The 22,227-nt window shown below is 52.2% G+C and overlaps 2 protein-coding genes across 2 annotated transcripts; both read left to right on the forward strand.

The window, feature by feature from the left end:
- The first annotated feature begins 7,678 nt into the window (after positions 1–7,678).
- PPP2CB (protein phosphatase 2 catalytic subunit beta) lies at positions 7,679–11,615 on the forward strand. The gene is made up of 6 exons (XM_018069398.1): positions 7,679–7,909; positions 8,158–8,331; positions 8,529–8,618; positions 9,194–9,355; positions 10,189–10,307; positions 10,842–11,615. Exons 1-6 carry the CDS (start codon positions 7,682–7,684, stop codon positions 10,912–10,914), a joined length of 846 nt encoding a protein of 281 aa, XP_017924887.1. The 5' UTR covers positions 7,679–7,681; the 3' UTR covers positions 10,915–11,615.
- A 108-nt stretch (positions 11,616–11,723) lies between these two features.
- On the forward strand, positions 11,724–16,372 carry GSR (glutathione-disulfide reductase). Its single transcript, XM_018069392.2, is given in 14 exon segments — positions 11,724–11,805; positions 11,808–11,851; positions 12,597–12,623; positions 12,878–12,966; positions 13,425–13,494; positions 13,662–13,809; positions 13,915–13,969; positions 14,047–14,146; positions 14,597–14,683; positions 14,876–15,037; positions 15,266–15,377; positions 15,458–15,589; positions 15,748–15,881; positions 16,059–16,372. Coding segments are annotated over 14 exon segments (1,392 nt in total). The 3' UTR covers positions 16,209–16,372.
- The last annotated feature ends 5,855 nt before the right edge of the window (positions 16,373–22,227 follow it).

Below are 22,227 nucleotides of genomic sequence, written 5' to 3' on the forward strand. Positions count from 1 at the left end.
CTCCAAACTCTCTGGTGCTAAACTCTTCCGTATCCGATGGTGCTTCTGCGGACACTAACTGACCACATGCCGATCCGGAGCTTGAAGTTCACCACGTCTTTCTTGTCTGTTTGTATGAAGTCACACACACACACACACACACACACACATGAGAAAAAAATTTAAGGATAAACTTGAATTTGTTTCAAAGCCTCATTGACAATCTAATGTTTTCTATGTCTGCTTTTATTTGGGATGGCTTTTCTAGAAAGCAGCGCGCCAGCACCTTCGCTCCGGGAGGGGGATTTCGTCCCGTTCACTCCTCTGGCATCCGAGGTGAGCTGCTCCCTCGCTGGCTTTGCAGGCTCAGCCACGGGAGGTTGATCCATCAGGAGCCAGCGAGGAAGAGGAGGTGCAGGTGCCTTCAAAGATGCCCAACCCTAAAAAGCAGCTGGGATCCCCGGGCCTGCCCCATCCGTATATAGGTAGGTAGGCACTGAGGGTCTCAGAGGGGATGAACCCATCCCTTGCTTCCTGGCAAAAATTGGCTGTTAAGGAGAATGGAGGCAGAAAATTGGAGTCCCAAAGGCACCTCCATCTCCTCTTGGCATCGCTCATCTCTGCTGGCCTCCTGAGCCTGAGGTTTTGCAGGTGACACTCCCCTCGGATGGCGTGAACGGGGCCATCCCCTCCCAACCCCCCCCCCCGACGCGAGCTGCTTTTTGGACAAAAGAAAATCTGACTATATTTTATATCGATTTGAAAACAAAGTCTGATATTTACCCTTGTTCTCAACTGAATTTGCATATTGTTGTTTGCCACGATATTTGTTCTGTCTTCAAATAAATTTGCTTACTTGTGTAGTCTTAACTGTCTACTCGGGTTCTTACACTTGGATTTATCCCTGCTCCGAGGTGCCTGCACTGTGGCTCTCCTTTGGATGCCTCCCATGGAGGAGAGAAGGAAATCTGCCTGGGAGGAGGAATCATTTCAGGCTGTAAATGTTTCTCTCTCCGTTATCTCCCATTCATCTCCCTGGGGCTTTTCAATTTGATGCCCTTTTTTTCCCCCCGCTCTTCCATCACCAGATCCTTCTATCCGGGCGAGTGCGTGGCTTCAGCCTGCTTAATTTAAGAGATTGAATTTTTTTTGTGGGCGAGGCATTTCCGACGGCAGCGTTTTGCATCTGGGAATGAAGGGATTTATGGCTGCGAGCGGCTGAAAGCTCTGGGCATCGGCGTCGGCATCCAGCGCCGGCTCTTCCTGCACATTGCATTAGCGAGGAGTTGGCATCAGTCACCGGAGACGTCTCGACGGAAGGCAGTGCCCTCAAACGGCTGGAAAACTGATTTGCACATGCGTTTCCAGGGAAGTAATCAAATCAGCCAGCAGGTTCAATAAAAGGAATAAGCAAATATTCCAGATTTGCCCGCCTTTGCGATCAAAACCTGTTGCAAGACTCGCGGGTTTTGAGGTTCCCCCCCCCCCAAAAAAAGCTATTTTGAGAGTAAAAGTGTTGCAGGCTGCTGCAGGAGGACATTTTATATTCCCTAAAAGACATAGCTGTATCTGAGAGGAACATTTCAGGGGGATCCATGAGAGGGCTTGTGCTGTCACCCACCTTCCTTTCGGAAACCATCCCTGGTGCATGTGCTAGGGCCACAGAGTCCATTTATCCCCCTTCTCCTGGCACTGTCTCCCCTCTTTTCCTCTGTCGTCCCCTCTGACCTCTCTCCAGCTTTTTTCCCCACTTTATCAAGGTTTTGTAGATGTTTCCAGCTGCTCCTCGCAGTCCAAGCAGCACTGCCCATGGTGATGGACACCAGCACAGGAAGGAGGACAGAGATGAATCCTGTGGGAAGATGCTGGGAAAAAGAAGCCAGGCTTCATGGAGGGACCTGCCAGGTACGTCTACCTCCCATCCTCAGCCCAAATGTGGTGTCTGCATCCCAGAACGTGTTTTAGGGATCCCCATCCTTGTGACCCTGGGTACCCCTGCACACTCCCAGGGGGTCCGGTGTCCTTTTTGGGGCCACCCAGAGCAGCTCCCCCTGTATTTGTGCACCCTCAACTGCTGGCAGAAGGAAGAACTTTGCTGATTTATTTTATTTATTCACTGTAGGGTGGGGGTTTTTTTCCTTTCTAAAACACAGGAGTACCCTTAGGAATCCAGCATTCCTTGGGAAGCAGGGGATAAGCCCGGGCAATGGTGGTGACTGTGGGTAATTATTTTCTGATTTTGTTTCACTTGCGTTTTGTGTCGCACCCTAAAAGACCAAGTTGCAGTGGAAAAATCACAAAAGTAAGAAAGCAAAGTACCCCATGAGGGGTTTAATGTTACACAACCAGCATTTATTTATTTTTTCGTCGCCTGTTATGCCACTTTCACCAGCATTGCCTTTTTAGAAGGTTCTAGCACAGAAATGGTGAGATTTTAGAGGAGGTGGTGGAAAATCCACACACTAAAAGCTGGGAAGCACCAGGGCCTGGGGGCTGTTGCAGGGGAGATCTCTGAGAAAATTATCCCAAAAGAAGAGAGAAAACCAGCCCAGCACCACAAGCAAATCCCATTTCTGGACATGGAGGTGGGAGTCTGGTGCAGCCCAAAATTCAGAGGTCAGAGACAGTGGCTCAGGAAGCTGTAGGACTGGGAAGATTTATTGTCCACTGCCATGCTGAAGGATTCTCCTTATCCCAGGACCGCTCTCTGCTGCAGTGTCACAAACATGGGCAATATGGTTAAGAATAATGTTCTGGAAACAAATCAGCAAATTAAATGTCCAGGGGTGTGTGGATGGTTCCTGACAGTTGTCTTTCCTGGGAACTGGAATGGCAAATGCTGGGCGTGTAGAAGAGTAGCTACAAAATTATATATATATATATATATATATGCTCCTTTTTACTTTGCTAAGTGTATTTTTAGTTGGAAAGTTCACTTCAGGGATGTGATGTTTTGAATCACCTCAAGTGATTCAAGGGTCCACAAGTCCTGCTGCATTACCCAGCAGGAGTTAAGGAAAGTGGGACTGGCATCGGTGTTCCCAGTAGAACAACCTGAGTCAGTCCTCAGCAAACCTCAGCTTTTCCATCTGACATGAAAAAAACGTACCACATGGACTTGATTTATCTTATTCTGCTAAAAATCCCAGAAAAGTTTCCCACCGGTGATCCCCTAAAATCCCGGTCTTAGACTTGGAACAGTCGCACAGTGCTCCAGACTGTGGCAGTGAATTGTTATGTCATTATCACGATATTACTATTCCATTTTGGTACAGAGGAGACAGTAAAGCAAGTGAAAAATTGCAGAAGATAAATGAAGAGCAGCGAGTAGAAATTTGTGCGGGTCAGTCAGAATTTAGGGCTGAGGGCGAGATGGATCGAGTACCAGGCTGTAAGCAAGCATATTAATCTTTATTGCTTATATTCGTTCATCACGTGCTGCGTTTGGTACATCACGGTACGCGTGCCCAATAGTGTGTCACAGGAATATAGTGATGGGAATTAGTAACGCGCTTAACGAAAGGGATTTTCATACGTTCCCAGAGCGAACAACTGCCCTGCTGGCAGCGCTTGGCTCTCGACACCCCCGGCGAGCGCAGAAGCTTGTGATTTTATTTATGCTTTTTCCTTAGAGAGAGCGGAGCGGTTTATCCCTGTTGCCTTGGAACGGCGCGGGTTGCGCCGAGGGGTTTGGAGGGGCGGGAGCTGCGAGGGGAAGGAGGGGCGGGGCGGGACCGCGAGGGGGCGTGGCCATGGAGAAGGGCGTGGCTCCGAGGGGCGGTGAGGAGATGACGGCGGGGGCGTGGCCTCGGTGGGCCGGGGGTGGCTCCGAGTGGGGACGCGGCGCGCACGGAAGCGTGCGCGCGCCCGCGCGCACGCGGCGTGGGCGTGGCCGGAAGTTGCGCAGCAGCCGCGGCAGGCGGAGGGGGCGGACATAACGCGGAGCGGAGGCCGACCCGAGCGGCCGCGCGTCCCCGTACCAGCGCCGGAGCCAGCCACCCACAGGCGGCTGCGGGCCGCGCGGGGCCCGCCGGCCCCTGGAGGAGAAGGGCTTCGCCAAGGCGTCTCGACCAGTGGATCGAGCAGTCTGAAAGAGTGCGGCAGCTGAGCGACGAGCAGGTCGCAGGCCTCTGCGAAGAAGGTGATGGGGCCCGGACGTTGGGGGGAGCAGCGTGGTGCCTGTAGGATATCGGGCACTGGGGAACACGGATGCCGCCGCGGGGATGTCGGGCATTGGGAGAGCGGGCTGGTGCCTGCGGGATATCGGGCATTGGGAGACGCGGATGGTGCCTGTGAGGTGTCTGTCATCCTGGTATCCTACACAACGTGTCGTAGCCCCGTGCTGAAAAATCAACCCCAAGTCAGTGAGGAGACCCCGTGACATCCAGGGTGGGATCTAGGGAAGCAGAGCGGGTCAGAGGGGAGGCTCGGAGCCTGCTGAAGGGGACCGAAATAGAAGGAGGAATGGTCGGGTAGAGGACACCCGTCTGCAATTCCGGGCTGTGGTTTGGACAGCCCTTGGCAAATGCCGGCTTGGATTGGTTTAGTGGAGACTGGCAAGAGTCTTTTTCTTTTTTTTTTCCCAGTCTAGAGAGGGATCCTTAGACTGGTGTTGGGTTTTGTCTGAGAAGTCCATTAGCTCTGTGTGAACACTCCCTTTACACTGCAGACAGCAACCAAGTGAAGATTTTCCTTGGCTGGTGCTTCCAGCAATGATCCCGACTCCTACCTCACCCCCACTCTGCCTGTGTTTCCTTCCCTCCTTTTTCCTTCCCTCTTTCCTTTTTCAATCCTGTGTTGGGAGCTTTGTGACTCCTTCTCCAGAGCTCCACCGTTTCTGAGGGAGCTGTGGCTGCTGTGTTTTGGGAAGCTGGAGCTGTGGCTGTTTGGGAAGCTGGAGGGCAGTGCCAGCAGACTGTGGCTGTGCACACAGGGAACAGGGAGAGTGGCAGCTCAGCTGGAGATGGGGAGGGTGTTTGTCCTCCAGGTGACAGGTAGGTGTGTCATCTGTCACAAGCACCTCGTACTTCCAGGGTGCTGGAAACTGATGGAAAGGACTTGGACACGAAGGAAATACTGTGCTGTGCTCTGACTTGGCTTGTTTAAGTTTTGGGGAGTGGTTTTGTCACCCGGGAGAGGAGCTTACTAAAACCTCTGGGTGTGCAGCCCTGCCACAAAGCTGGTTTAGTTGGTTTCCTTGAAATAATATTTGGGGAAACCCTTTTGTCACTTCTTAGCATTCCCTTTTTTGGGACTGATTCTGAAGAGGCCGAGCAGAGTAGTACCTCTTGCCTCGGGTTTAAATTTGTGGAAGAACTCGGTATTAAAACAAAAAACCAAAATGAGGTGGGGAAAAAAACCCCAAATCCCAGAGTTTCCATGTGTGTCATTTTTAATTACTGGCATAATGGACAGTAATGAGGGAAGGATTGGGCATGGCTGGGGGTGCAGGTGAGGGAGTTGAGAGCCATCCTACTTAATCCAGGTTAGGGATTTTTCACCAAAAAAAAGGGGTTTTCACCAAAATAATGAAATGGGATATGTAAGAAGACAAGGAAAAGTCTGTCTCCTGAATTAAACAAGCAGTCTTCCCTAACCATCCCTCTCCTTGTAGCTTCTCTTTCCTACCCTTGTTCTTTGGGGGTGTAAGAAGGGCCACAGTCTGGTTGCGTGAAATTCCCGGTGTTGTGTTGAGTCACGGTCAGGAACGTTTCGTCTCTCCACCTCTGCTCTCCAAGGATCTTGTACACAAACCACACCAGGAGCTGGGATGATGGGCAGGCTCACAGCTAGCAAACAGTCTGTTCTTCAAAGTCACTTTGAGCACAGACATGGCAACTCTTGTTTAGGTTTGTTTAATGAAAACACCTGAAAGCTGCTTCTTTTCATCCTGACCTGGATATGGTTTTCATCCAGAACAAGTGGGACAGAGATGCTCAGGAAGCTGATAATGTTAGTCACTGTTTTCTATAGCAGAGGTAGCTAAAATTTGACTTTTAAGTCATAGTTATTTATCAGCCTCCTGAAATAAATAAGTGATGACGATGCCAGGCAGCCTTGCCTGAATCAGAGATTTTTATTCTTGTTTTTTAATGGTGCTTTTCGTTATTTTAAGTCATTTGCTGTCAGTGCTCGCTCTGCACACTGCAGACGGGTGCACTGGGTAGTTACTGCTTTTCTGGGCTGTTTTTTATCGATGCTGAAGGTTCTGAAGGTCTCGAAAATCATCATGTGAGGGCAAACTTGGGCTCCTGGGCCTGACTTAAACCAGCTCTGCGGAGTTAAAATGCCAGGCTGGGTCTATCCACGTGCACGGATGTGTGTCCGCAGGGTGAGCTAAAAAGGGCTGCAGGGGAACAGCTGGTTGGCAGCGTAAGGAGCTGCTGCTCATCAGCTGCCAGCTCCTCCCTTCTCGTGAGGGGAAACTTCTGGATCCTCCTGGTACCAGAATTTCAGGACCTGGGCTGGCCTGCCTTCCTGGGCTGGATTTAAGGTGGGCATATTTGCCCTGTTCCTGTGGAAGGGGAGCTCTGCTGAGCTCCAGCTTCCAACTAAATGCTAGCCTGTTGCTGTGTGCAGCAGTCAGAACACACAGAGCAGCTGCTTTGTGGGTTTATATTTGTCTCTCCCCGAGGGTGGAAGCTCTCCAAAGGCACTATAAATGCTTTTAAAGATGTGTGAGCAGAATCTGAGTGCTACTATTGCACTCAAATACAACACATTGAGCAGTTCCCAGTCGGGTTAGGAGTGCAAGGCAGACCCCGCGTCATCGAGTCCGTGTGCAGGACGTGTCTTTTAGGGTCAGGGTCACATCCCTCGGGTTATGTATCGTGCGAGGGGCACGCTGGATGCTGTCCAAGCTGTCCAAACTGCTTGGGGTTTAGTTATTCCTTCCAAATAGAAGCTTTCCCTAAAAGAGGCAAGGCAGCAGACATTGGAATGGGAATGCAGTCATCCTTGGGGAGCCCACTGAGGGTATCCTCGGGAAGCAGCTCCTTCCTGGCAGTAGCAGGTGGGAGCTACCTCATCCTGAGCTAAGGGATGTGGCAAGCAATACCCAGATCATCACCTGCAGGTGACTGCTCAGTGCTGGTGATCTTCCCTCCCTTTTGTTGGGATCAGACCAAGCCAACCCGGGGGTGTTCCCTGTGCCTCCGGTGTGCCTGGAGCGCTGATCGGCATCAGTCAGCGAGCTGGAGGCAGCCCAGCAAACCTGGTATTTGATAAGGATAATAAGGTGGTGCAGATAGGCTACATTACATGGCTGTAATTAGCAGAGGAGCTACTGGGTGTGGAAGAAGAGATGACTAAATCCAGGGATGCCATCCCTCCATCTGTGGCCATTTTGTTGCCAGCTTGGTATGGCCAGGGAAGCTGATTGGGGCTCGGTATGTTTCGATTGCCTCTCACTTTGCTTTTCCAGTTGTATGTGACTTGCTTTTAGAAGTTACTAAACTGTTGTGCTTGGAAGAGGATTGGAATTCTAGCAGGGAAAAAGTGCCCTGGGCGAGGGGAATCAGGCCTCACCACAACAGACCTGCTTGTCCTTGGGATTTGGGAAACACACCTTGTCTGTCCTCACCCACCAAACTGTTTTTCCAGTGGTCAGCTTGAGCCGCTTTGAATCCGGCTTTCCAGTGGGAATGCAGTGGAATAACATGCACACCTGCTCTTGGGAGAACTTCCTACCTTTTTGACCTAAATGTGTTTTTCTTGCCAGGCTAAAGAAATCCTTACAAAAGAGTCGAACGTGCAAGAGGTACGATGCCCTGTCACCGTCTGCGGGGATGTCCACGGGCAGTTCCACGACCTCATGGAGCTCTTCAGGATCGGCGGGAAGTCGCCGGACACAAATTACCTGTTCATGGGAGACTACGTGGACAGAGGCTATTACTCCGTGGAGACGGTGACTCTCCTAGTAGCGTTGAAGGTATGGCTTGAGAGATCTGGGGCAAAACCTGTGGTTTTGGGGAGTTTGGAATAATTTTCTCCGGAATGATTTGCTCTGGAGACTCCGGAGCTGACTCGAGCTCAGCAGATGTAAATTGATAGGCAGCAATGGACACGTGCTGAGCACGGAGCTGAGCGCTCGGCTGCCGTTTGCAGTATTCCATTACTGTTTCTTTCCATGCCCGTGGTGCAATTCCCGTGTTAAGGAAGCGTTTCCTTCGTCCCCAGGTGCGCTACCCGGAACGCATCACGATCCTGAGGGGCAACCACGAAAGCAGGCAAATCACACAAGTCTACGGCTTCTACGACGAGTGTCTGCGCAAGTACGGCAACGCCAACGTCTGGAAGTACTTCACAGACCTCTTTGATTATCTCCCACTCACAGCTCTAGTAGACGGCCAGGTAAGCCTGGGAGAAGGAAAACATTCCGTTCCGCAGGGTTCTGCTGGCTGGATCGTCTGACAACCACGAGAACAGTCCCAAACCAGCTCCCTTAAGTGGTGGTGCAAGGGCTGTAATTGCCAACCGAGCTAAAAGCAGCTTATTTGGAGATCATTCTTAACAACATGCTGTGGGTTTTTTTTTTTTTTTGGGAACAGATATTCTGCCTCCACGGTGGCCTCTCTCCATCCATAGATACACTGGATCATATCAGGGCTCTGGACCGCCTGCAGGAAGTTCCACATGAGGTAATAGGAAAGGAAATGCCTCAGAAACTTCAATAATGCAAATGTATCCTCACACTGAAATCCATTTAAACGCGGTTACATGCGGATTAAGGCCTTTCCAAAATCCAGAACAGGCGAATATTTAGGCAAAGCACACCCAAGTCAGTCTGCTTTGATTACAGCAGCCTACAAAAGGAGAGCTGTGGGGGTTTCACAGCTGTCTTCCACAGAATCACAGGATTTTTGGACTGTCAGGCTGACTCAAAGGGCAGTATTTGGCAGGGAAAGGTGTTTACTACCTTCAGCCTCATCACAGAGGTGGCTGTGAACTGACAGCCACCCCGTGAAGCCACATTGTGTCACCATCCTTCCCCCCAGCCAATTCCTCCTTCAGTGGTGTTTCATCCTTGTTCATCACTTCTGGAGGCCTGAAACCAGGGCTGAAAAGCCACCCTTGGAGCTCCCAGGGCAGCTGGAAGTTGTGGGGCTTGCGAGTGTGTGTCGAATAAACTCAGCGTGCTGGGAGTCTCGTTACTGTAAATAAAATATGTTTCACCGCCTTGGCAGCGATCTAACAGCACTTAATCTTTCCCAAGGGTCCGATGTGTGATCTGTTGTGGTCGGATCCGGATGACCGCGGCGGCTGGGGCATATCTCCACGTGGTGCTGGCTACACCTTCGGGCAGGATATCTCCGAAACATTTAACCACGCCAATGGTCTCACACTGGTCTCCCGTGCTCACCAGCTGGTCATGGAGGTAGGGCAAGCGCTCTGCTAGCCAGGGCTAACCAAACAGGGGCCGCTGGTGTCTCCTCTCTGACACCTTCCACTGATGGGTTTGTTGACACCTAAGTCTTAGGTGGGTAAGTGCCAAGGAGAGGCTTTAATCATGTGAAAAAAACAAGCAACGTAAAATTACGTGCTTTGACTCATGGTGTAAATAAGGGGATGTCCTGCCCTTTCCAAGTAAACGTCCCCCTCCAAGTAAATTGCCAAAGGGACCTTGTTGCACCCTGTTTGTGGCAGGAATAATCTCCTTACACATGCTGACAGCTCTACTTGGGCTGCTGCTGCATCCCTAATACTCGGATGTGACAGAGATTAAGCCATTTTTGGCTGTCAACAGGCTATTCTTGAATGTCTTGCTGGAAAACTGCCAGGTGGGTCAATGGAGCAGATGTATTTTTAAAATCTGCTGCAGATAGATCCCTTAAGCAGTACCATGTGTCTGAAGTCACCCCCATCCAGCAGGCAAACTGTCAGTGGTGGTGGATGAAAGCTGAAGGCATCCCTAAAAATCTCAAGGCTTTTCTTGTGGTACAGCCCGTAATTTGTATATAAAATGGATAAACACACAAATGAGGAATGGATGATCTCCTGGGGAGTGCTTGAAGCTGGTTTTGCCAGGTACCTACTGCTGCTGCTTGCAGCAGAGCACCTGTTTTGAAATGAAACCAAGTCACTTGGAAATAGTTAATGAAATCTCCAGTTTCACAAGAGCCTCGGAGCATTTCAGGCCTGAAGAGGAACTTCAGACAAGCTGAGGTTTAACAGAGGCATTTTCTTTCTCTCTCTCTCTCTTCCTGGCAGGGTTATAACTGGTGCCACGACCGGAATGTGGTTACCATTTTCAGTGCCCCCAATTACTGTTACCGCTGTGGGAACCAGGCTGCTATCATGGAACTAGATGACACTTTAAAATATTCCTTGTGAGTACCCTGGCTTGGGCTGTTCTCTATTCCTAACAGGTCTATGAGGAATGTCTGATCCTTTCCGAAGGGGTTCTCCGTGAAAAGCCAACTCAGACCACTCTGGGATTAATGTCGTTTGCTCTACCCTAAAAATAAGTAGTGAGTTAAGCTCCTCCAGCTCTTCTTCCTGGCTGGCTGGAGAGTCAGAGCTTCTGCACTTTAATCCCTCTACTGCCCAATCTCGATGGAGAGAGTAAAAACATCCAGATTTATGTATTTGTTTTAACTTTTGGTAGCATGAGCTTTGTAAAGGTGGGTGAGAGGGTCTGAATTTTGTGCTCACGTGGCAGTGGGGATGGGTTGTAAGCAGCAATTTGGCCAATGGATGAGTTTTAGCTCCCATGGACACTTGTTTTGGAACCTGAAATGTTTTACGTGAAAGCAGCTGGGATGAGTAAAACAACAGCAGCAGGAGAACAGATCTGGTATTTATTGTGGCGTTGGAAAATGACTTGTGGAGGAGGGTAAGTGATCCCTTTCTCTTCCCTGCAGCCTCCAGTTTGACCCAGCACCTCGTCGTGGAGAGCCTCATGTTACCCGTCGTACCCCAGACTACTTCCTATAAACCTCTCCCAACCTTTGTAGAAGGAAGTACACCTGGCATTTTAAAAAAAAAGAAAAAGCAACAATATTTACACGTTTCTGTAAGAAATCAGGGTTCGTCTCAACTTCAAATCCCCATCATGGACCAAAATGTGCCATACAGAGGGCGAAGAGCGTTTAGCACAACTTGAGACTGAATTCCTTACAACACTCTCTCTCTCCCGTGCCCATCAGCCCGAAAGTCAGTTTGCCTGCTGTATTTGTAGTCATTGTTTTCCTTCTGGACTGTTCAGAGAGGAAAAGGTAACTCTAACAAACACTTCATCTCCTTTGAAGCTTCTTTGTACATTTTTAGTTCTAGTGTTTAACTGGCATGAATTAGAGTTTGTTTTCCAGGGAAATACACACTAACTCCATCCCCCATCACTCTTTATTTTATTGGAAAGACCGCTCGACTTAACTGGAGAAAGGAAGTGATTCCTGCTTGGGAGTATGTTGTCATAACCCGGAAAAAAAGCGTTCCCTTTTTAGCTCTGTTCCCGTTCTGTGCTGATCCTGCCCCCTTTGTTTTTTTCTTCTTCTTATTTTTTTTTTTTTTGGTTTGTTTTGTCTCCCTTTTTTTGTCATTTCCCCCCGCCCTCGTCCCCTCTGTATATTTGTCCTGGAAGTGCTTGCAAATCCTCCTCGCTGTACCCGAACCAATAAACGCCCTTGTCAACCCCAGTCCGTGGTGTCGTGCGGGGCCGGGGCGGGGGATGGGGCGGGATGGGGCGGACCGGGGTTTGGGGCGGCCCCGGGGCGGAGCGGCGGGGTCAGACCGAGCCCGGAGCGATGGCGGCGGCCGCCTACGAGCTGCTGGTGCTGGGCGGGGGCTCCGGGGGGCTGGCGGGGGCCCGGCGGGCGGCCGAGCTGGGGGCCGCGTCGCGCTGGTGGAGCCGCGGCGCCTCGGCGGCACCTGCGTGAGTCGCTTGCGGGGGGACCGCGGCGGGGGGCGGTGTCGCGGGCGGGGTCCCCAGGCTGGTCCCGCTGCCCCCGGGGAGGGTCGCGGTGCCCCCGGGGGTGGTGGCGGTGCGGGGAGCCGGAGGGGAGGAATCGCCCTCCCGGACTGGGAGCGTTGCGCAAGGACCCGCCTTGTCACGCCGAAGCAGGACAGATCCCAATCCCCCTCTCCTCCTGCTGCTTCCCGGCCGTTTTCAAGCCGGTGACGGGGTGCTGATGGATCCTGCGTCTGTGCAGCAGAACTGCAAGGCGGCTAAGCGGAGCCCACGGGCACGGCGAGCCAGTAACAAGCCAAAAAACAAGCTTGTTCCTCAAGCAAGCCAGGGGCAGGCTCTAGTTTTATTCCTGAAGTGCGTTCTGCTGGAAAAATTGTCATACCAGGATCAGAAGTGCAGGAAGGGGATGGCAGACACCTTTCTCCCAGCAAATCGCTTTTAAATGATCAATGGAAAAAACCCCTCTGTGTTTGAAGGCTCCGCCTTGCATATTCTCTTTCAAGGAAGTGAAGGAAAACAGTCAAACCGCAAGACCTTGAGGTGCCCGAGGGAGTTACACCCCTCTTTTGACAGGAACCCATAATCCCGCCTTTGTTTTCCTGGGCAGAGAGCTGAGATGCAGCACCAGCCTGCTGTGGGATGTTCTCCTGAGCGTTGCCTTTGGAAAACTGAGCCTTAAAACTGAGCTTTGTTCTTATTCCACCCCCAGGTCAATGTTGGGTGCGTGCCAAAGAAGGTAAGGGTGTTTTGCCACTGGCGCTGGTGGCACCTCTGGTGGCTTGGGTTGGGTCTGGTGTGGGTGCCTGCCAAATTGCAGGGAGGTGCTGGCACAGGGTGCAAGGAGGAAGGAACAGGGAGGAAGCAGGGCCTCAGAGCATATTGTGTCCTGTGGGCTGCTCTGGGCAGGTGTGAGGTATGGGGAAGTGTGTGTGTGGGGTTTCCCAAAATCAAACCGGTCTTCCCGAGCCAACGTGCGGTTTGTGCGGGCAGGTGATGTGGAACACGGCTGTCCACGCAGAGTTTATCCATGATCACGCTGACTATGGCTTCGAAACACCCAGTGTAAAGTTCAACTGGAGGTAAGAATGGAAAGAGCCAGTTGGAAGTGAGCATCTCCCAGTGAGTATCCCATGGGGAGCAGCCACAGGTCAGCACCGTGGCCCTTTGGCTCATTGTCCACCTCAAAGGGGTCCCTGCCTGCTTTGAGGCTTCCCATGGGTGGGTGCAGAGCTGTTTCCATGGTGGTATTCTGGAAAAGAGGGGTGGGACACTGGCTGTGGGAAGAAGAGGCAGGCACAAAAACCGCAGGTTGGTGGAGAAGTGATCACAGGCAGCTGTTTTGTTTTGTGGCATGGATATAATGTACCAAAGGGGTGGAGTTCACAGAGTCATTTAGGTTGGAAAAGACCTCCAGGGTCACCGAGTCCAACCTGTGACCAATCACCACTTTGTGAACTAGACCATGGCACTAATTGCCACATTGTTCTCCCTGAGCTCTTATCTGCTGATGGTGACAGTACTTCCTGCTCTGTTCCAGAACCATCAAGGAGAAGCGTGACGCGTATGTGCGGCGCCTCAATGACATCTACGAGAGCAACGTAAAGAAGGTGAGCGTGGGACATGTTCATGCTGGGGGCCGAGTGGGAGAGCGGGCTCTGATGGATTTGTGGCCACTTTTCCAGCCTTAATGGGTGTCCTCTTTTCCAAATGTGGGAGCCCTGTCTCCTGCAGCCCATCCTTCTGTTAATCCCGTGCATGTTACCCACCCTCAAAGGCTCACATCGACATCATTCGGGGCTACGGCAAGTTCACCGCTGATCCTGAGCCAACCATTGAAGTGGATGGGAAAAAGTACACGGCCCCTCACATCCTCATAGCCACGGGGGGGCGCCCGGCTGTCCCTTCCGACAGCGAAATTCCCGGTGAGCCTGCTGAAATTCCCCAGGAGAGAGGTCTGCCAGAGCAAAGCGGGTCTGGGGAGGGGAAGTGGGGCAGGTAAGGGGTGTGAAAGGGGCTCTGTTTTGCAGGTGCCAGCCTGGGGATGACCAGTGACGGCTTCTTCGACCTGGAGGAGCTGCCCAGGTAAAGTGGGGCTCATCTCCCATATCCACCAGCTCTGGCTCCGTGTGCCTGGACACGGCATCGTTGCTTCTCCACAGGCGCAGCGTTATCGTGGGGGCCGGATACATCGCGGTGGAGATCGCGGGGATCCTCTCCACGCTGGGCTCCAAGTCATCCCTGCTGATCCGCCAGGACAAGGTAAGGCCACCCACCATCTGTCCCCAGCTGCACTTCCCGCCTGGCAGTCACATCCCAGCCCACTGGGGTTTCCTGCTTGTCAGCTCCTTGTAAAGAAGGGTCTGAGTTAGCACGGGAATGATGATGGAGAGGATGGTGGCATTGGGCTGATGGGTGTAATGGGGAGGCTGGGGGGACATGTTTTGGCAGCCTGGACCAAATTCCTATGTGCCTGGAATTTCTACAGCCCTGTGTGCCACCGCACCCCTTCTCTTGAGCTTTATTTCAAGTCACAACTTGAAAAGAGGATTAAAGGGAAAGAAAATAATGGAAAAACAAACAGAGAAGTTTAACCAGAAGCGCCCCAAACCTCTCGGGTCCCAGGAGCAGGGAAATGCTGGCGGAGGGGCTGCCAGGCAGTGCCTTCGCCTGCGGACCCTCATCTGACAGGGCTGGGGGGTCCCTGCCCAGGTCCTGCGAAGCTTTGACTCCATGATCAGCTCAAACTGCACCCAGGAGCTGGAGAACACGGGGGTGGAGGTCTGGAAGCACACGCAGGTACGAACGTGCAGAGCGGCCCTGTGGTTTATCCCATTCCTCCTGGGGAGGCAGGGCTGGGGGAAAGCTGCCATTTTGGGTGCTGCTTGATGAGCCACAGTTTTGGTGACATTCCTGGTTTTGCAGCACAGCTGCAGGGCAAAAGCCATCGGCACCTTCTTCTCCTGAAGCAGCTCCTGTTATTCCCCACAGGTCAAGACTGTCACTAAGTCCTCTTCTGGGCTGCTGGACGTGACGGTGACCTGCTCGGTGCCCAGCCGCAAGCCGACGGAGGGAGTGATCCGGGATGTGGACTGCCTGCTGTGGGCCGTGGGGCGGGAGCCCAACACCGAGGGGCTGTGCCTGGACCAAGTGGTGAGGCGGCAGCACGCCCCTTCTGTGCTGGTGTGAGAGTGCCCACAGGTCTCTGAGTGTCCCACAGGTCTCCGGGTGTCCTACGGGTATTTGGGGTTCCCAGAGCCTGTCACAGGATGGTGCTCCCACCACTTGCCCCCTTGCCACCAGCACGGTTCCCCCCATGGGCACAGCTTGTCCCATCCCTCCTGGAGTACGTGCCAACGTAGCTGCTGTTTCCCATGGCAGGGCGTGCAGGTGGACGCCCAGGGCCACGTGGTGGTGGACGAGTACCAGAACACCACCCGGAGAGGGGTCTACGCCATCGGGGACGTCTGTGGGAGAGCCCTCCTCACCCCGGGTACTGCGGCCGTGCCCCCCTCCCCTCCACAGCCCCTCAGTGCCACGCCGTGGCTCAGGCTCCCTCGTCCCTCCCTGCAGTGGCCATCGCGGCTGGCAGGAAGCTGGCCCACAGGCTCTTCGAGGGCAAGCAGGATTCCCGGCTGGACTACAGTAACATCCCCACCGTCGTCTTCAGCCACCCGCCCATCGGCACCGTGGGACTCACCGAAGGTGGGGACAGACAGGGCGCGGGGCCGGGGACGCCGTGGCTCAGAGCTGCTGCTCTGCTGCTCGAGGAGGGGGTTTGATCCCCGGCAAGTGCGTCTGAGCCTTGAAAAACGGGCTTGAATCCCTCTCTGTGAATGTACACACTGTGTCTTCTGCTGCAGAGGAAGCCGTGGCTGCGCACGGGAAGGAGAACGTGAAGATCTACAGCACGTCCTTCACCCCCTTGTACTACGCTGTCACCCAGAGGAAGGTGAAGTGCCTCATGAAGCTGGTGTGTGTTGGCAAGGAGGAGAAGGTGAGTGGAGGGGACCAGGGAGGGACAGCTGGGGGGTGGTGGGCACCACAGCCGGCTGTCCTCTTGTCCCCGTGCGGTCAGCTCTGACCTGCTCACCCCAGGGCCTGGGGTCAGAGTTCAAGCCTTCATTTTGGCGGTGCTGGGTCCCACCCGGCCTCTCTCCCTTCTTCCCCGAAGGTGGTGGGACTGCACATGCAAGGGATGGGGTGCGACGAAATCCTGCAGGGCTTTGCCGTGGCCATCAAAATGGGGGCCACCAAGGCCGACCTGGACAACACCGTCGCCATCCACCCCACTTCTGCCGAAGAGCTGGTGACTCTGCGCTGAGCTGGCGGGCACAGGCACCCCCAGGGGTGGCAGCTGCAGCTGGGAAAAAATGTTTACTATGTTTTTAAAAGTGCCTTAGTGCCGGATGGGTGCCCCGGAGAGCGTCCCTGCAAAGTTGGTGTGATGTGCTCTGGGGTCAGAAATAAATACGGTGATGCTGGCGAGTCTCTGCCTTTTGCTCTGCTGGTGCCTTGTCTCCAGGGGTGGCATGTGGGCCAAAATCTCCCTGGAACCTGGGGGTAAACAGCCAACGGAAGGGAATGCTGGTGCTCAGCCCGAGTGTGAAGCTCCAGGCTTTGCTGAGGCGTCTCCGTCCTGGCCAGCAAAACTGTAGCAGGCAGGAAAATCCTGCCCAGCCCTCCTAACCCCCTCAGCAAGCCTTTAAAGAGAATATTGGACTGGGAGGGGCTCAAGTACAGGCAAAAACCCAAATGTAACTGGCATCCTCAGTTATCCATGTCAGTCTTTGGAACAATAACCGTTTGCAAAGCTTATTGCTGGCTGAAGCACAGGAAATGCCCTCTGGCCTTGCTACAGCCCATCCTCGGGCACATGAGAGGAGTCACCTGGAGTTAATTACTGATTAAATTACCCCCTTTGAACGATGGGGACTTTACCCTCTCAGTCCAAAAGGCTGTAAGTATTTTTTTTTCCCTTTTAACTGACAAGTTTGGTCGCTTGATTTTAAGGCTTGATTTTGGAGTATTTGAGAGGTTTGTCCCTTGCCTCACAGCCAGAGTGATGATCAAAGTGCCTAAAAAAACAAAAGGCAGGGGCACACAGGCACAGGCAGGGGCTGAGTGTCTGCAGAAGCCACTTTTTTGGAGGAAATTGGGCAAAAAAAGCTGAGGGGAAGCTGAGCCCCGGGTGTCACTGTAAGACCACATCCCCTTGGATCCGCAGCAGGGAAAACTGAAGGGAACCGGGGTGGGACTGGGGTGGGACAGGGGAAAGGAGGAGCCCAAATCCTGCAGTTTTGGGGCTCAGGACAGAGCCCCAGACAGGTGAGAGGCTGCAGGCTCCAAAAACGAAGGATTTAGTCTTCAAGTTCTGAGCCTGATTCTGAGCCCCCAAAACGCAGCACTGGGTCTCTGCTTGTGAGCCCAAACCCGCAGGACTCAGTCCCTGTTCTGAGCCCTTAAACCCAGCTCTGGGTCTCTCTGGAAGCCCCTAAACTGCCCGGGGGGCCATGGCTGAGCCCAGTCTGGCAGCTGTACACCATCAGACACTCACTCACTGGCCACCCCCAGGGGATGGGGAGGGGAATCAGAGATAAAACACTGCCCATCGGGTAAGTTTAATAATGAAACAGAACAGTTTAATAATAGAAACAAGAATGATATAATGCTGTAATATCAGTGATAACCAGCACCACTCCCCACAGCACTCGCTACTCCCACACCTGCCACTGCCATGCCCCAAAGTAGAAGAAAAGAACTTTCTAGACAATATCAGTATAGATAAAATAGGGAGCAGGTCTTTAATTGAAGTACTTTAGGTACACTAAATACATAAGTGCATACATACATATAGCATAGGGCTCCTACAATTTTATAACACTAATTATCATATCTAATGGGTGCATCCAACTCGAAATTTGTCCACCCCTTGGCCCACCTCCCTGGAATTGAGTCTGAGGTCTCAAGACCCCTTCCTTTTTAACCATCATCATCTTCAGTACCACATGCCTCTTTGGAGCTTCTCCAGGACTCCTGGGCCTTCTGGATTGCTTGACTACAACAACATCTTATTATGTCCTTCTAGGTACATGTCCCAAACAAGATGTACTTGCTAAAATCTTTTTTTCCTTGAAAAGAACATTAAACCAAACTTGCAAAATTTCAAGAACTTGACACAAAGCGTGAGAAAGGGAGTTTGGTAACTGCTAACCGCTATTTTAAAGTGTTGGAAACTATACAGCTATATTAAAACCATATCTATATAATACATACATAAAAAGTCTATATAAAATCTATAAATCCCTTTACAGCCGTGGCCCCTCCCAACCCCACTCCTCACTACTGTCACTCATCAGTCCCCCCCCATCACCCCACCCATTCCTTTTATAGCCACAGCCCTGCCCAGACCACACCCCTCTGCTGTCACTCATCAGTCCTCACCCCTTTTATAGCCATGACCCCACCCAAACCCCACCCTTCTGCTGTCACTCATCAGTCCTCACCCCTTTCATAGCCATGGCCACACCCAGACCCCACCCCTTACCTCTTTTATAGCTATGGTCCCACCCAGACCCCACCTCTCTGCTGTCACTCATCAGTCCCCACCCCTCATTCCTTTTATAGCCATGGCCACACCCAGACCCCACCCCACCTCTTCCTTTTATAGCCACAGCCCTGCCCAGATCCCACCCCTCACCTCACCCACTCCTTTTATATTATAAACCCAAGACTTAGATAAAAGCACCACAAAAATCCTCCTCTGAGTGCAGAGGATTTCCATATTCTTGTTATTTTCTCTGCATTTCATCCCAGATATTCTGGGACTAAGGAAGGCACTTGGCTGTCTCTGCTGCCCCTGGCACAGCACAGCTCCTGGGAAAAACCTAAGTAAAGGAGGGACAGAAGAGCAGGAAAGAGGGTGAATCTTGGTCCTGGCTGAGCAGTGCCTACACCAGCAGCATTTCCACTCTTTCCATTGATCACCTTTGGAGTACAGGGAACACCAAGCTTTGGCCTGGTTTGGCGTTACCTGTGCGTGTGTGCAGGGAGATGGGAACTGCAGAACGCCTGGAGTTACTGTCCTGGGAGGCCTGGTGTCACTCTGATGGTCTTTACAGGCATAAAACATAAATTACATCATGCACAAATGCATTTACAGCACAACTGGACACATCCCGCCAAGGTGACCAGTCCATGAAAGCCAAACTGTTGACAATCCGACTTAAAATCAGATACATGCAGATTTTGTTTTCCAGAAACTCCATCTCTTTTGGGCACTTCTTGCTTAAATGCTTACCTGTTGGAAGAAGTCAAACTAGCCTTTTTAAAGACCAGATTACCTTCTCTCTGCTCCCAGCAGATGGAGCCGCTGACCTGTAAAAGGGATGGAAGTGTTCTGGGAGAGGGATCAGCCCTACTGCTCACTATGTGTGTGCAGGGAGAGCTGGGGTGAGATTCTTAGACAGATTCCCCTCGTCTGGATGCAGGTCCCTCAGGATCCTCTCTTGCTCAGAGGTTTCTCTGACTGTGGTTCTTTCCTGCACCCAGCTCTGGGCCCCCAGCATCCTGGGATTCTGGAATTCCATCTGCAATTACATGTGGCAAAACTGCACTTAATACAATGTCTGTGCATGGCTGGACTTTTTTATCCCCCGTTTATTCCACAGGATAATTCCACACAGAGCTGTTATAATTCCACAAATTAATTTCAGCAAATTTTCTTGCTGAAAAAGATACCCACTGGTTTAAATTCATACTGGGATAATTTTTTCCTCTCAAATTTAAGTGACTTGTTAAAGGAATAACTTTTAAACTATTCCTGGAATAAAAAGGGGAGTATATAAAAAAAACCCCAAACCAACAAAGAATCATTCCTACATCCATCAAATCATTGATTGGAAGCCTATTCTCTCACAATCTGTCCTTAGGATACTGGGTCTTTTTCCTGGAAAACCTTATGCAGAAGCAGGTAAGGCAAAACCTGTCATTTCAGCTGCAAGAGCCACCTGCTTTCTTCTGGGCCACACAGACTGTTCTTTTCCCAGGTTCCTGATCTCCAAACTGTGCTTGCCTGCTCTCCAGGGAAGCTGGATTTCAACGCTGGAGCTCAGCAGGCAGGAGCAGAGTCGGAGAGGTGCTGCTGTGCTGGGAGCACTCAGAGCACCGGGAGGGCTCTGGGCTGTAATGGATGGGGGGGCTGTCAGGGGTGGCAACTGTGGAGGCAACTGTGAATCCCTGACCCTGGGAACGAGCTTCCCGAGGCAAAGGGACGCCTCGCACAGAGCAGAGGGGGAGGCTCTGCAATGGAACATATCCAAGACACCCTGTTCCAACCAGGCTCCCCCAGGCCAGCAGTGACAGCCTCCAGCCCCGGGGCTTGGCAGCCTGGCTTTGGGCTGGGCTCTGCGCTCCCTCCTTCCTCCTTGCCTCAGGCAGGAGCTGCAGGAGCTCTGGGATCCCTCTCCTGCCTGCGTAGAACCAGTAGCTGCTGCTGAGCTCCGGCACCTGTAAGTGGGGTACCCTGGGGGAGCGGGCAGGGGGCTGCTTTGGGCTGGGCGTGGGCTGTTCCTGCCTCTCTGCTGGAGCTGGGAGCTGAGGGAAAACTGCAGGTGCTTTCCTAGCAACAGGTCTGTGCGTGTATGTGGGAGGGGGGCTGCTGATTCTGCTGCTTGGGGGTGCCCTGATTTCCTGGGGGGCACAACACTGACTGTGTGGGAATCCTGGTGACGCCAGGGATCTGCCTCCTGGCAACAACCCACTCTGGGCTGCTGAAGGTGGTCCCAGGGAGATCAAGGATGGAATATGGAGCAGTTCCTGCTCTGGAAGGGGATGGGTGTGGCAGCAGATGCCTCTGACCCCAGTGGCTTTGGGGTGCCAGAGCTGGGGGACACACACAGCCCCCACCAGCAGGGACAGGGCAGTTATATGGCCAGGCAGGACCACGGAGGGCATGTGGTGGGGGAAGTACCTGGAAGCACCGCTCTGCTGCTGGCAGCGTCAATCCACCTGGGCTGGGAGCTGGACCCCTGTGCAGAGCTCCAGGATTTGGGAAAAGAGCTTGTGGCCACTCAGTGTTTCCTCAGTGACTAAGAAAAGTTTACTTCATCTTATTTTGCTTTTCTATCGGTAGCAGACACCTCCGGTAGGAGAAAAATTTCTGGAGCTTTTGAAGTACCTCAGGTTATCCCTTAAATCTGAACCACCCCGGGGGGCTGCAAAGTATAAAGTGCAGCGGGATCAGTTTGGGGTGTTTTGCTGGAGATAGGGGGATGGAATGTAGCTCTGAGCAAAGAAGAAGCATTTCCCGAGGCTGGCAGATGTGCCACTTCAGCCCAAAGGAATGAACCTGTGCTGCTGCTTTTTTCCAAAGGAAAGTCCTAGGAAAAATCCAAGGAAAACTTACTTCCACAGTCTTTCCTGCTTGGACAACACTTGAGTTGCAGCTGCCCTTTCCTGAACAGAATTGGCTTCAATTGGAGTCGAACCAAGAGGTTTCCGAGGTAACCTTTCTGCATGTCAAATTCCTGACATCAATTAGATGTCCCTATTCATGTTATCGGGATGACACTTAAAATTCGGTGTTAATTACCCACTGTAATGATAATCAAGTGACTGAGGCAGCAGTAAATGTGAATCCAAGAGGACTAAAAGGATTCAAATCCTTAGTGCAGCTCGCAGAAACAATCAGGGGTTAATCTCTAAGTGGAGATTAAAGCCCCTGCGTGGAACAGTCAGCAGGCAGGAAGGTACAGAGAGAGCTCACCGCACATCCCTGCTCTACAGCCCTTCCACAACCCATTGTCCCTTTCTAGAGGTGACACTGTGCAGTTAAACCCCTGCTAGAACCTCCACAGGCAGGTCTTTCTCCTGTGGAGCCTGGACAGTTATTTAACATTAAAGGACAAATCCGGGTTGTGGCCGAGTGTTAAGGATCCAACCTCACTATGCTGCACAGGGAGCTCACCTGTTCTGCCCTGGGCAAGGCAGGCTGCTCTGCCTAATCCCAGCGAGGCATAATCCCGTATTCCTGGGAATCTGGGCGAGGAGTCAAAATGCAGTTTGATTGTTACAAGGTCTAAGGAGCGATCCCTGACGTGCTCACATCATGGGCTGTGTTTGCTCTCATGCCTGTCTCACAGTGGGCAATGACACTTCTGGGCTTAAAGAGGTTGAAATCAAACAATTTTATGGCTCTTGCTTACTTTTCACACTAAGCACAGACATCGCCTGGTGCAAAGAACCCTTGGGATGTGCTGTGATGGGATTGGTTTGGGGTTTTTTTTCTGGTCATTCTCTCTGCAGTGATTACAGGGTCCTCTGTGCCCCCTCATTTTGGGGGG

Source organism: Manacus vitellinus, unplaced genomic scaffold, assembly GCF_001715985.3.
Source record: "Manacus vitellinus isolate BGI_N305 unplaced genomic scaffold, ASM171598v3 scaffold_153_pilon, whole genome shotgun sequence".
In the NCBI taxonomy this organism is placed as follows: Eukaryota; Metazoa; Chordata; class Aves; order Passeriformes; family Pipridae; genus Manacus; species Manacus vitellinus.

What these genes read in the sequence shown, in the direction of transcription:
- PPP2CB (XM_018069398.1), top strand. Translation starts at nt 7,682, where the DNA reads ATGTGTTTTTCTTGCCAGGCTAAAGAAATCCTTACAAAAGAGTCGAAC. An exon ending in TGCAGGAAGTTCCACATGAG is followed by an intron (nt 8,619 to 9,193) that starts GTAATAGGAAAG and finishes ATCTTTCCCAAG; the next exon opens with GGTCCGATGTGTGATCTGTT. An exon ending in GACACTTTAAAATATTCCTT is followed by an intron (nt 10,308 to 10,841) that starts GTGAGTACCCTG and finishes TCTTCCCTGCAG; the next exon opens with CCTCCAGTTTGACCCAGCAC.